At 44.7% G+C, this 14,071-nt stretch overlaps 1 protein-coding gene across 13 annotated transcripts in view; it reads left to right on the forward strand.

Annotated features, from left to right (window-relative positions):
- The window catches only part of scrib (scribble planar cell polarity protein), a 62,864-nt gene that overhangs the window by 46,279 nt on the left and 2,514 nt on the right, over positions 1-14,071 (forward strand). For 4 of the 13 annotated variants that reach the window (XM_034148476.1, XM_034148513.1, XM_034148455.1 and 1 more), the window contains 15 exons: positions 179-235; positions 889-969; positions 5,393-5,464; positions 5,978-6,031; positions 6,565-6,687; positions 7,795-7,845; positions 8,192-8,353; positions 8,731-8,890; positions 9,003-9,222; positions 9,300-9,389; positions 9,476-9,658; positions 11,045-11,184; positions 11,320-11,357; positions 11,822-11,896; positions 13,487-13,541. In XM_034148476.1, the coding sequence (XP_034004367.1) occupies positions 179-235; positions 889-969; positions 5,393-5,464; positions 5,978-6,031; positions 6,565-6,687; positions 7,795-7,845; positions 8,192-8,353; positions 8,731-8,890; positions 9,003-9,222; positions 9,300-9,389; positions 9,476-9,658; positions 11,045-11,184; positions 11,320-11,357; positions 11,822-11,896; positions 13,487-13,541 (1,561 nt within the window). Of the gene's footprint in view, positions 1-178; positions 236-888; positions 970-5,392; positions 5,465-5,977; positions 6,032-6,564; positions 6,688-7,794; positions 7,846-8,191; positions 8,354-8,730; positions 8,891-9,002; positions 9,223-9,299; positions 9,390-9,475; positions 9,659-11,044; positions 11,185-11,319; positions 11,358-11,821; positions 11,897-13,486; positions 13,542-13,670; positions 13,727-14,071 lie in introns of all 13 variants that reach the window. The other 9 variants (XM_034148469.1, XM_034148505.1, XM_034148489.1 and 6 more) reach the window with 8 other exon arrangements.

Genomic DNA, 14,071 nt, shown 5'->3' on the forward strand with positions numbered 1-14,071 from the left:
TCCATACCACCTTTCCACTGTTGTTTTTCCTCCATCTTTCCACTGAAACACTTCTTTCCTCTTCTGTAACGCTTCCATTTCACCTCTCATCGCATCACTGTGTATGGTTGGTCGGGTCTCTTCCCTGCTCTACTCTCCTCCTCCTCCTCCTCCTCCTTCCCTTCCTTTCTTGGTGAAGGAGCGTATGCGCTTGGAGCGAGAGGAGGCAAACCGCCTGCTAGAAGAGGAGACTGAGGTGAGACACTCCTCATCGGCAGCTCTGCAGACAACCTTCCTGGAAGTCTGATCAGAAATACCACAGCACTACTGCCACAGGATTTTAACATGTTATTTCTTTTTGAAAACCGAAAGAAAATAATCTCTATGTCCTTAAAAAAGTACTCTAACTTGCTGGTAGATGTTACTATGATTGACAAGGCAGCTGGTTGTTGATGCTAGATGAGAGAATTCAATAAAACTAACATAAAGGCCATGTATATTACCCTCTAATAAGTCCTCTCTATAGGTACAAATGTTTTTTGTATTTAATGTAGATACAATAGCAGCGACAGTGCACATTAGTTTTAGGGACTGACTAAATTGGGAAGAAAAGTTTATTTTTTAACTAAATATTTGACCCACCTAGTGTGGATCTGTTATACCTGCGTCTTATGTACTGTAACTGTACATTTGATCCAAAATGTACCAGGGAAAAAGCGTACGGGAAAGAAATCTGCCCCAAGCCCATCCGTTCCTACTTTGTTTACCCTACAAATATAAAATCTTGAGTTGTCATAAACTATTATTTCTTTATAAAGAATGCTGAACAATTGTCTAAAATAGTCACTTGTGTAATAAACTTCAGCCCAACCCCTCTTTCACTTATGATGACTGTTTATTACTCTTCAGAACATGGGCACTGGACCTTTGAAACTTGACTACAAAACCCTGGCGGCTCTGCCCACCACCAGTCTGCAGAAGCTCAACAGGGTAAGTCTCCCGTCATGTTGTAATGTCTCCAAACATTGGTACAAGATACACAGGTTTTTACACTAACTGTTAGGAACCCTATTGAGCTATGTTGGAAATGGCCTTCAAGGCTCAGAATAGACTTCTCGGAAGAATCCTGCAGGGTTTTTTACACCCACGTAACGAAGTGACCTAGAGCCGCCTAGATACCTCCCCAGGAGCGGGAATGGGAATGTGCAAAACCCCATGTCAACATTACTGACAGTGCCCCGGGGTCAAAACCATACAACTTATCACGTCAGAAGGATGCAAACGAGTCCTACATCAATGCAGAAGAGCAAATGGGACCAAACTGGACTGAAGAAATGTCATGAAGATCAAAGACTGATTAAGAAGTTTGAAAAAAACCAATGTGAAGACCAGGAATCAAGGCCCAGACACAAGAAAGTATCAACAGATTGAGATGGACCTGAAAGGAAGTATGACCAAAGTGTAAGGACGTGTAAGAGGTGGCGACATGAGGGGGGGGGAAGGGGACAGCTGCCCCCTCTCAGCCAGCCTATCCTCTGTGATATTTTAAACCCTGTCTGGCTCTGTATTGGACGGAGTCTCTTGGGTGGGTGGAGTGCTAGACAGTGAGGAAGGGGATCCTCACAGAGGGACTGACAAGTGTTTCAGTTGGAGTTCCCAAACCATCAGAGAAGTAAGTTTGAGTGGACATACTGCGCTCTCCTGTTCCCATCCTAACGTGAGTATAGACATGTTCAACCGGCGAGAGTTGGCTGTTATTAGGTTTATTCTTTCCTTCTGTCTTCTTTCTTCCTGTGTTTTTGTGATCCAGTTTGTGTGTGGTGAGAATGGAAGATTGTATGACTGACTCGGGTTAAGACATGCTTAGAATTCTTTGAAACCTGATCACCAAAAGGATAAGAATGCTTTTTTCCTTACCTACTCCTAGATACTATTCGTTGTCCACCCAAGTGGTTAAGGGGTTAGGGATTGTTGTATCTTTATTGCCATTTAAGTCACATAACTTTAAATAGAACGCTATCAGGACTTTATCAGCTCTGGCCTGTAAGATTGTCCAGGAGAACTTCAAGCATCTCATCTGCAGCTGTTAATGCTCGCCGCGTTAGAGCAGGATTTGCTGCTCCAGCACACGTGGTACTGCTCACACTGTGTCACAGTTAGCCTTCATTACTGCCGGCAAGTTGTGACCAAAGGCTTAACAAGAGTTGGTTCTGGTTGAGAAGTGGTTTAGGAATTTAAATAAAGCCAAAGTGGGTTTTTACTTTTAAGTTTACCGTGACTTTTATAGGAAGTGAGGGGTCAGGCATGATGTGCTGCAGAGCTGGCTTTTGTAGACATGAAAGAGTCAAGACTGAATTGAATGTAGTAATATACATTCATTTTGAAAGGAACTTTTGGTTTATTGACAATATTGTAATTATATTTAAACAAAAAAACAATATTGTATAATCCCTTACAAGAATGTTAATGTTGGATTTATTTCCGTCATTGTTGTTGATGTTTACAGTCTACCAACGTTCATCGAGAGAAATGAACATTCAAATAGATATACAAAAAAAAGAGAGGAATCTAGAAAATGACGATATATTTTATTGTCCCCGTAAGGACATTTGAAAATTGAATCATTCAAATAAAACAATGAGTTTTTCTAGGCGCAAATGAGATGAAAACTACTGGTAAAAACAGTTTTCTATTTAAATACAAAAAATGAATAGATGTTCATGTACTCAGCTATCACTATACTGTAGTACAGTGTGGAGTTAAAGGGTTCAGTTCCTGGTTCCCAGCATGGCAGCCTCTCCTCTCTGAAGCCCAGCTGTCCCTCGCAGTCTGAGTCGGAGCCAAAAGGGCACTCATTCACATTCCATCCCACTGACCCTCATCACACCACAGACTCTTATAGTCAGCATGTAGGGAGCCACATTACAATGCTCACAATGCGCGTTGTATTTTTAGCACGGCTATTTTGATTGTCAGCAGATATGTCAAGGTCACACCTGATAAATCAAAGTTATCTTGAAGCTTTTTAGAAGCGATTTGGGCATTCATGAAAACATGAAACTTCTTTGGTTGTGCTTAAAGTATCAGGTTTCTTTACAGGGGTTAGGTTAAACATTTCATACTTTTTCCCTTCAATGACGTCACCCGTCCTCTACGTTCAGTACAGTAGGAGTACAGTAGGAGTTGAAGGTGTGCTGGAGCCTGACTGTCCCTCTGATCAGATACTAGCAGTTAACAAGTCCTGAAAGACGAGTAATTTATGATTTAGGCTTCAGGGAAGATTTAGTGGGGTGACTAACTCTTTAAGTAGCTACAGACTTGTTTGTCTATTATTTTTAGAAGGACGTCATGAGGCAGGGGAATGACTCTTCTTCTCTTATGCCAGATTTGATTTGGTGGTTTGTTATAGGTTCTATTTTTTTTTGCCAAATCTGTTTTTGTTTTGCTGTATTTGTTCAAAGTTTGGTTGACAATGGCTTAATTCATTAGGGTACAACACGCATCCCTTAGTAGATCTATTTTAATTACCATTTCCTTACTATTCCCAACTGCTCTTAAAGGAGTACTCTAGTTTTATTACAAGCTGGGTCTGGTTTTAGTAGGTTTGGTTAACGGTTAGAAAAACGTTGTACTCAAGTTGCATGAATTCTATGAACGGGAAACTTTATGAAAAGAAGTCAAACTAAATAAAAATCACATCAGCAGATCAGACGGTACAATAACAACACAGTGTGTTTTTAACATCCATTATAGTTTACAGGCTAACTTCCTGTTTTATCTTTGACCTACTGTCCTGACGCACACATTTCCTGTTCAAGAACAGATTAACGTGGGCGGACCAGACATTATATCACACAGGTTTCACCTTCAAATAACATTTTAATATTGGTGAAAATCAGTATTTAAGTGTTTTCTCCTGTTGTAGCAATGTCATAAAAGATAAATGGCCAAACCTAAATGAAAATAGGATACAAATTGTACGGTTTATCATTTAATATTTTTGTAGGAACTCGCTTTTTCCGTTTCTCCTCTATATTGTTTTTCTATATTTATACCGATTTTTTTTTTCTTTCTTTAAATCCTTCTAGCGGTAATAACCTTTGTGTGTTTCTGTCTGAGTGAGTGCAGTTTTCCTTTCAATCCTTCTGTCAGTGTGACTTTACTGTCCTCCCTCTCTGCTCCTGTCCAGTTCTCTCCCTCTGTCAGTCTGACTGCTCCCATGGAGGCTCCCCTGCAGGCCCAGTACGGAGCTCCTTTAGAGCCCCTGGGCTTCGGCTTAGGCAACCCCACAAATCCCCTGGAGCACACGGACCCCGAGTCCTTCTCCAGCCTGAACATGGAACATCTCCATGAATCTCAGTTCTCCCCCAATGGGACCTCCATTACTGACAGTGCTGGCTCATCAACAACCATTAACTCATCGACATTTGCACCAGAAGAAGAAGGAGAAGAGGAGAACCTGGTGGACTCTCAGCCCATCTGCTTCAAAGAGAACCCTTTCTTGGTGGCCAATCGCAAAGGAAAGGGCCGTCCTCCTGGACAACAGATCCTGTCGGGACCCCCGGTGGGCTACGGGAAGCAGGGCCAGCTGAAGCCCTGGCTGTTCAGCAAGGCAAGCCGCCTGCCTGAGTGTGGTTTGGAGGCAGCATGGTGTGTTCCTGCGCACTGTTTGTGGTTTGGCTCACTCGTGTCCCTTGAAACGGATCAAACCGTTCCAACAACATTTGTGGAACCTTTTTAAAAGCCGTGTCAATTAAACCCAAAGGAATACCCTTCACTGTTTTTTGGTTGGCATGTGTCCAAAGTACCATTTTGTGAGCAAAAAACGATAGGAGGGATGTAGAATTATAACAATCCTTTAGATTTGGGCTATTGTTGGAAAAAAAGGAGTTTAATCAATACGTCCATTATGACAATAAATCAAATGCCATTTATCGGGGCCAAAAATATCAGTTATTGCATGATTACATCTTCTAGGGTGCTGAGAAATGGAAATGTACATCTAAAACGATTTTGGCCCCAATGGATATAATAAATCCCTACACTTTGGTTTATATTGTTAGCTTCACTGATTCATTGCAGAGGAGGATTACTGTGCCAGCTGAACTGGTGCATGTTTTTCTGTGAGCCCTGAGCTGGTGGCATCTCGTCAGGTATTTGGGCGCATAGTCCGGACCGGCTGGAATGTGTGTCCCAGCAGCTGCCAGGGAGGTCATAAGTCACAGAGGAACTGATCTGCAAGCTGCACAGAAAAGTGCATGTTTATCAGCAACAGCTTATGATTGATTTGACTTTAAGAGCACTTCTCTACAGGACTAACCAGTGAACCTTGTATTTCTTTACTACTCTGTTTGTCTGAGTGAGAGGGAGAGCAGTTACTAAGTCTATGTCTGTTTGATCTTTGTTTTTCCAGGCGCCTCCTTCTGACTTCAACAGGACGGAGAGCCCAATCAGAGACGCCCCCTACTCCCCCACCATCCAACCGGTGAGCAGCATGCACACCCAGGCCTCCTCCACCATCCTCCTGCCATGTTTTTCCTTTATTTGATCCTTTTCCATGAGTCATTGTTACCCCTATAGAAGAAGTATTTCCCAGTTGACCGTATTGACCTCTCCTTCCACTCGTAGCCCAGCCACCACTCCTCCAGCAGCTCCCTGTGTGGAGGCAGGGAGACCCGCTTTGTAAGTGGGTCTCGTGGCCCTCTCTGCTCTGGCCTTGATTGTTAAACCTTTTTTTTTAGCACATGCGTCAGATGTTAGAAAAACAACTAGTCTGCTACTGCCCTTCCGGAAAAGCATGTGACTCCTCCTCCAGCTTCATAGGACAATAACAAGACACTATTTTATTTTAACAGTAGAATAAATACTATACTTAAGGTAAACCCTGCCTGTGTTGCATTGTCTGATAGTCTCTATATTTGGCCTGGCATCTTCCAATAGTGAACATTTGGTAACTATCTGTTAGGACTCAAGTATATTTTCAAATGTTCTTTTACAGGCAAACCTTCATTACACTTCAACTCCAACTGCTATCGAGAACTCTCCATCTTCAGTGAGTTTGAAGTTTATTGTAGAGATAGATCACACCAGTTTACAAATATATTAATATAATCTCATTTAATACAACTTGTTTATAGGTTCCCTTTGTTTGTGTATTTAGTTTTCTATTCATTTTAAACTGTTACAATATATCTCAAAGAGCTCCTAACCCAAAAGCAAAAATAGAAGTTTTTATTTCTTATGCTACACAAATGTTTTCCATCTAATAGTACCTTTCTGCAGGAACCCTTGGAGTCTGTAATCCTCTGTATTAAAATAAAACAATACTTGAGATTGTAAAGATAAAAAGAAGGAAGTGATAAAGACAAGAAAAACACCATGTTAAAACAACCCTATTGGTAAAATAGGCTCTGTTTCATATTCAGCATAGGTTCCATTCATTTTGATTTGTCATTCATCTTAAAGTTTGGTTTAAGTGAAAGTGTTATACTTATGTTATTTAATATTTGTACATGCAAATGTTTCATTGTAGTCTATATTGACTTCAGTTATCCCTCTTAAATATCATTTGTTTTCTCTCTCCAGACACGACCGGGTGCCATCCAGCCAGTGGGGCGCATGCGGCAGAGCCCCTCCCCTGGCACACCGGAGGGCCACAGTCCTAACCCCTTCCAGCATGGCCCCTCCCCCTTCAACTCCCAGACCTCTGTAAGGCCCCTCACCACCACATAGTGCTGTTTTCTCTCCACTCTCAGCTCTGTGCCTCTGACTGCACACCGCTCATAAACACTCATAGCAGAGATGCAGATAACTGTGGCACCAGAATGATTTTGTTTCCAAAGAAGCTAGAACCAAAGAAAGGGTGACCTAAATGAATAAGTCTGTGCAGGATAGATACGTCTGTGCAGGTGCAGACCTCCTACACCTGAGAATCAGAGCATCCAGCTCACCTCTGAGCTCCTGAATCATTTCTCATAATAACTGCTCTCTCAAATGTTATTTCTAGCTTTGGCAAGCAGCACAGCTGGATTGGTAAATAATGAAGGAGCTACGATTTCATCTCATATCTTCCTGTTTGTTTCATAAAGGTTCTCATACAAATAAGTCTGTCATGGCTCTGGATTTTCCAAGCCCTACTGTGTGTGTTGCTCTGGCATACTCCCCTCCTCTGTCTCATGAAACCAGCCGCCATGCTGTCACCTTTTCTCCTCCTCAGTCAACTCTGCTGGTTTTTTTCATAGTCTTCCCTCTCCTCCATGTCTCTGTCTGTCCGTCCTCCCCACCTCCTCTTCTTTTACCATATGAACCTTCCCCACCTTCCACGACCCCACCCAAACCTCCCCCCTGCAGCCTCGCGCCCCCTCCCCCACCTCGCCCGACGAGTTCCCCATGAACGTGAAGCAGGCATACAAGGCGTTTGCCGCCGTGCCTCGCTCACTGGCAGTGCTGGAGCCCCCCCAGGTAGGCCGTGCTGCCCGGACTCCCCTCCCGGGTCAAAACCACAAAAAGCATGATTGGTTGATCTCGCCCCCCCGCCCCCTCCTGACTGGAGCAGTTTGTCCTGCACTGTGTCGGGGGGCCTGTGACGTGCTGTGACGTGTGGAATGCGCTCATCGTGGGTTTTTGTACTCCAGTGCCATCATCTGTCATACTGGTGTCCAGTCTTCATCCATTCATCCATGTGTGGCTCGTGTACTAATATTCAACCCCCCCCCCCCCCCCTTTCTGTATTTACAGTCTGCCTGCTCTGTATCTCCGTGTGTGTCCTCAGTCTGAGTTAACTTCACTTTACTAACATCCTGTTTTGCCCAACAGGACCAGTATGGTGTCAGGAACAATTTCCACCCCAAGGAACCTTCTCCAGAGGTGAGTGAACACATCACCCAAAAACAGTTTAAAAGAACAGCTGTCTGTGGTCCTATCATTTATTTCTTAACAGTGTGAAATGGTGGAGCTTGTAATATATTCAAAGACAGTTGGAAAGATCAGGTTTGTAGACTTTGCGTTGTTTTTCAAGACCATTTGTAGGGTGTTTTTAAAGGTTTGTTTTCAGGTTCACCCAGTAGCAGAAACTAGGCTAGTGTAATATGATTTTGAAAATAATAAATAGGCATCTGTGAGAAAAAAAATATCAAAGAATGTGTGGATCAGCTGAAGCCTCCTGTAGTTACTCAGCGTCACAGTGTGGTGACGACCTCTGTGGCCTTTTCAGCCTGAGTTGATGAACGAGGTGTTTGATGATGTCATAGACGGTCAGGAGGGGGCTGGTCTGAGCCGCCACGGCTCCCCCAGGCCCCACCTCTCTCCTGACCGGCGGGAGTATCTGAGCCTGGCCGCAGTGCCTCGCCTCTCCAGGCCGTCCTGGGACCTGCAGGTACCCACCGCCCCCCCCTGCTGCAGCCTGTTCGCTGTCCGGCTGTGCTTGGCTCCATCGGTGGTGGTGTCTCTGCTCTCAGACTGTGGGAGGCAGCCATGTTATTTCAATGATGGGACTGCCAGTTAATTGATTGTAAATCGGCTCATGGTGCTGGGTTCTGTTTAAATGGCTAATTTGTTTCCTTCTTCTTGGTCTATGATACTTTTTCCTCTGGCATCTATTGTGATATCCTCTTTGATGGCTGGGCAACAATGCTAATAGCAATAAAATCATTAGCAGCAAACACTGGCTTTCATCTCGTTGTTCTATCTAAAGATTGAAGGTGCCATGACAACAGGACATCATAAATATGATGTCCTTGATCTTTCTTTCAGAGTCCCTCTCCTGGTGGTCGGGGCAGCCCAGAGCAGCGCTCCTTTAGGGACAGACAGAAGTATTTTGAGATTGACGTGAAGCAGCAGACACCAGAAAAACCCAAACCTCGAGTGTCTCTTGTTGGAGAAGATGACCTTAAGAAAATGAGGGAAGAAGAAGGTTTGTTCCTACTGTTTCTCCTTGAACACTCCCTGCCAAAAACGAATGAACATAAGAAACCCTGCTAACCTGTCTTTGAAATTCACACTTCTGCGTCTCTTACCCCCCCCAGAGAGGAAGTTTGAGCAGCGGGCGCGGGAGTACCTGATGGATGAAGACGAGGAGGACGAGGAGGAGGATCTGGCGAAGCAGGTGGCGCAGATGAAGGCCACCGGCAAGGTGTTGCTGGACGGAGTGGAGTACAACGTGGAGCCAGTGTCTACCCCCACCCAGCACTGCGCTACCCCACCTTGCTACAACGTCACGCCGCCCAGCTACTGTGGCAGCTCAGGGTAGGAAGCGGGATATTATTATTTTTGCGTTAGATGTTATTTTTTGTTTATTCAGCTAATGGTGTTTTTGTATGCAGGCCTTCTTCTGTTGATGGTAAAGGAGATTCTCAGAGGAACTCACTAGAGGACAGCTTCAGGATGGAGCAGAGACCCAACTCCATGACTGGGTAATTACATCACACTCGACATGTTAAAAGGCCTCTTTGCTGCTGTCTTTGTCACGTTGTCCTCACTTCCTCTTGTGTGTCTCCAGTCTGATCCCAGCGTACACCGGGGACTCTGCGGCCCCCATCCGCACAGCCAAAGCAGAGCGGCGGCACCAGGAGAAGCTCCGTATGCAGAGCCCCGAGCTGTCTGTGGCCTCCGACAAGGACCTGTCCCCTGCTGAGAAACGAGCTCTGGAGGCCGAGAAGAGAGCCATGTGGAGGGCAGCACGGTAATTAGAACACATACAACACGTTCTGACTAACAAGGTGTAACGGCTTATCAGGTCTTTGAACAGGCTTTATCTATTCTCACCAAAGTGATATTACACTTGTCTACAGATACATTATATTTTTGCTCCGCACTAGTTTGAATAAAGCGTGAGTCAGAGTTTATTAGAGTGGGAAGTTTGTTTTCTGGGACCTTAAACCTTGACCTATGATGGAGGCATGTGGATGTTGTTCAGAAGTTAATCTGAAACTAGGAAACAAGAGACAAAATCCCAAATATTATGTTGATTAAACGTTTTATTAAAAAAATGTATGAACCCTTACATTAGGGGTTATTTTGTAATGTTGTGAACCTAAGGCTAAAACATCAAGCCCACGTAGTGTGTTGATGAAATGGTTTGTGACCCCTTTGTCCCTGATTTCCTAATAAACTGTTTGTCAGTTTTTCTATGTGCAGTCAAACTAAACATAAGTCCACAGTTCATTCTGTGGTTAGGCTCCTCTCTGGTTATATATTATTCCTGGCTCTTCTAAATGTGTCAGTGTTTTACCTTCCATTCTTTGGTTTTCTTCTCTTTTCCTGTCTGTATGCCTTTCTTTCCTTCCTCATATTCCTCCTCCCTCCTGGTGCACCTCTATCCTCCCTCCTGTCTCCCCCCCTCCCCCTGGTCCCCTGGGGCCCAGGCCCTGCGGCCTAGAGGATGATGTTAGGCAGTATGAGCAGGACCTGGCTAAGAGGCTCTACCAGGCCAGAGTGAGGGCGTCTCAGGGCCGGGACGAGGCCCCCCAGCCCCCCACCTCTTCCTGCTCCTCTGCAGCCTCCCAGCTCAGGTCTGCTCCTCGGCCCCAGCCCCCAGGGCCAGCCGCACGGCGTCGTGGGGGTGTGCTCGGGTGCTTTGGGGTATTTTGCTAGAAGCCGAGTTAGGAGAGGTCCAAGCAAGCACTGGCAGCAGCAGTGACCGTGCTTCCTGTGGACTCTAGAAGCTTCTGCACGTCTTTGCTGTTTCCATCTCTTGCTTCCTCTGGTCCCCCCCCCCCCCCCTCTCTTTTGTTTCTCTGCTCCTCCCTGCAGCACTTTTTATTTGCACCTTGCTGTTCTCTTGATTTTCATTATTTGTACTAACACACATCCCGCAGTCAGTTTGCAAGCTATGTGTGAGTAAAGGGTCGCCTTCTGGCAGTAGGTAGTCCTTTTCCTGGAATGCCTCCCTCTTTTTTGTGAAATTGAATTAAACTGGTTGTTTGTGACAGCAGACCAGGACAAGGAGCACCCGACATTAGTAGTGATCGGCCCCCACCTGTAGCGGTGTGTGCCTCAGTGACTGCCTCTGTGTTTGTTTCCTTGTTTTCTGCTTCCATGTATCTGACGCTGGTTGTTCCTCTTGTAGGATGAAGTCTCTGGAGCAGGATGCACTGAAAGCTCAGATGGTCATCGCCAAGTCTCGGGACGGAAAGAAGCGTGGGACACTCGACCAGCTGACAGAGTCGCCCTCGCCCGCCCCCACCCCCTCTCCCACACCTATGGAAGGTAAGAAGCTGCTGCTTTTGTGAACCACTGACTAACTTTTGTTTTAAAAAGAACTATATAAATCATCCTATCCCACTTACCTACAAATAAGCTGTAAGGCTGTCTCACTTTTCATTTCCTGTTTTCTCTTTACAGAGCTCAGTCCCCGAGGAGTCACCTCTCCGGGTCGGCTGGTAAGCACTCATCTTTTTTCATCATTTCTTTTAACAGGTTTATCAAAGTGAATATGTGTCCTTAGAGCGGACTTGCAGATATTTGAACCGAGCTGTAACAGTGAGTTTGCAGTTTAATTTAAGGAACTTTATTTGGGAATTGAAACAAATAAGATTGATTGTTTACAAGCTGGGAAAAGAGAGTAGATTTGCATCAAATCACATTTGCATTAATCCACCATCTTGCTCATTGTCATTCTAGCCAATCAGAGCTGAGAACACACAGCTCTCCCTTTATGTGCCACAGCTGGCTGTTTAAATCACCCATTAGCCTCTCTGCCTCCCCCCTTTCTATTTCCTCATCCCTTTTCCTCTCCTCTGACATTTTCCTTCTCCTCTCTTCTTATACTTTGTCCTGCCTCCTCCTGTCCTTGTTCTCCTCTCCTCCCTCGACCTCTGCTCATTCCCGTTTGCTATCCTTCTAGTCCCTGTCGTCAAAGAAGTTTGACTACCGACAGTTTGCTGCCATTCCTTCTTCCAAACCCGTATACGACATCCAGGTATTGGCTGCATGCTGAGTTCCCGAGGCCCCGGCCTCCCCACCCCACTCCCAGCTTTCCCTGCTGCCCCTCTTTTAGTTTCTGTTAATCAACTGAAATCAGTGCAACTCGATTGTATGTTTCTGCTCCGTGATTGGTCAGTAATTCCTGCTCTGCACTACAGGGATTGGCTCACTAACTCTTACTTCTACAATTTTATTTGTATTTATTTATTCATTTATTTAACAGGGACAGTGCACATTCATTAACATTTCTGTAAATGTGCCAGTTAGCCAAGAGGCTATTTTTCATCTGTAGTCCCTGGGCAGATTTTAAAAGTCAACCTAAAACACATTTCATTTTAAACAAGTAAATACAATACATTTAAAACATGCAACACACATTACTGGAATACAATGAAGAGACTTTACGCAAATGACCCACCATATCAGCCCCCCCCCCCCATCCTACCTTCCTGGTCTTTCACATATCACTCACCAATGTAATAGCATCCATTTGTCTCTCACCATACTAATCAATCACAGACACTAACACTCACCAGCTGCAGGGACAGTTTCTGGTTCCCACTAACCCAAATTTCTTCCTGGGGTAGAAACGTCCACAAACTCTGCATCTCATCCACTCTCACGGTCACTTCCATCGGCTGCCTGTTCGCATGGGTCGCATATCAGGCCGAGAAATATCATCCTATATCACATTTTCTGTCATGCGCTGGCTCTCCTCCTGCTCTTTCGTTAGGGTGGAGGCTTTGTGTTAGTCTGTGTGACATGGTCTTCTCTGTGTGACATGGTCTTCTCTGTGTGTGGAAGAAGAGATGGGTGGTGAAGCAGAGCCATCCTGCACTGAGCTTCTCTGGAAGGTCAAGTATCTGTGACTGTTAGCAGAGGAGGAAGACGTACATGGTACCAGAGTGTAGGAATACAGTAAAAGTCCTTAATTCAAAATGTTAAAGTATTAGCATCAAAATAAACTTAAAGTACCAAAATAAAAGTACTAATTATGCAGATTGGTCCAGTCCAGAATAATATAATAACGATGAAGACAGTTTGAGTAAAGAAACATGAGTTATTGCTTTAATGTGTCAATTTTGAACTCATAATACAATATTGTGACTCCCACAGCTGACGTGTCCTGTAAGATAAGATCAGCTAGCACAGTCAATAGTTAGCATGCTAGCAGTCACATGATTCTCTTGCAGGTTATGTACACCTTTGTAGAATTTAAAGAACCCTTCATCACAGATCTACATGGGGAAACAGGATCTGTGTTGGTGTGTAATAGCATCAACACAAAACCAACTGAACATTGTGCCAAGTTTCCTGTTGTGCGTTGGTGACTCTTGTTGGTGCTGCACTGTTGGCTGTCTCTTTGTGTTTGCACACACAACAACCCCCGGACCTGATGACCTAACATAACCTCCCTTTCCCTTAACATGGCTATCTCTCCTGGGGAGTGGTGGAGCAGAGGTGCTCTAACAGACTGGGAGCGCGTAGTGTTGGCATGGTGATGGCTTCCCCTGGGATGCAGGTGACTGACACACACACACACACACACACACTCAGTTATTGACAGTCTTCCTCTCTCTTCCAGTCCCCTGACGCAGTGGAAGAGCTGCAGTTCATCGACGACGGCTCCAGCAACCCAGGTTAGTACTGCAGATATGCAGTCAGTCAAATGAAACAAAAACAGGTTGAGTGAAAGGAATGAGCGTGAGAAAACAGTGTGTGGGCATTAAGTTACTCATTTATTACCCGTTCTATTCCCTTTCATTCAGGTGACTACCTGGGATAAGCAGCTCCTATTGGTAGGATCCTCTGTGTGTGTGAGATTGTAAGCCTGACTGTCTATGAGATGTGTTGGTGTGTGCATTTATACTCTAACATGCCAGTTCTGTGGCCTAACACTGTGGTTCAGGTGTTAAGAAGGGTGTGCTTCGCCTGCTGCTGCCCTTCACATAGGAAGCAGCATCTGATTCCTGTTTAAACTAATGACCTCAGTCTAACCACGACCCAGATGTGCATGGATTTGTTGATCTAACTAGTTATAGGAAAATAGTTACTAGGAAGCTTTGAGTGGTTTTATTATTATGTTTACATGCAAACCAGGTTAGTCAGCTGACTTTAACTATTGTAGTGTTGACTGCTTTTTCTTACCGTACACATGTCAGTGTCGCTC

This window comes from Trematomus bernacchii, unplaced genomic scaffold (genome assembly GCF_902827165.1).
Source record: "Trematomus bernacchii unplaced genomic scaffold, fTreBer1.1, whole genome shotgun sequence".
In the NCBI taxonomy this organism is placed as follows: Eukaryota; Metazoa; Chordata; class Actinopteri; order Perciformes; family Nototheniidae; genus Trematomus; species Trematomus bernacchii.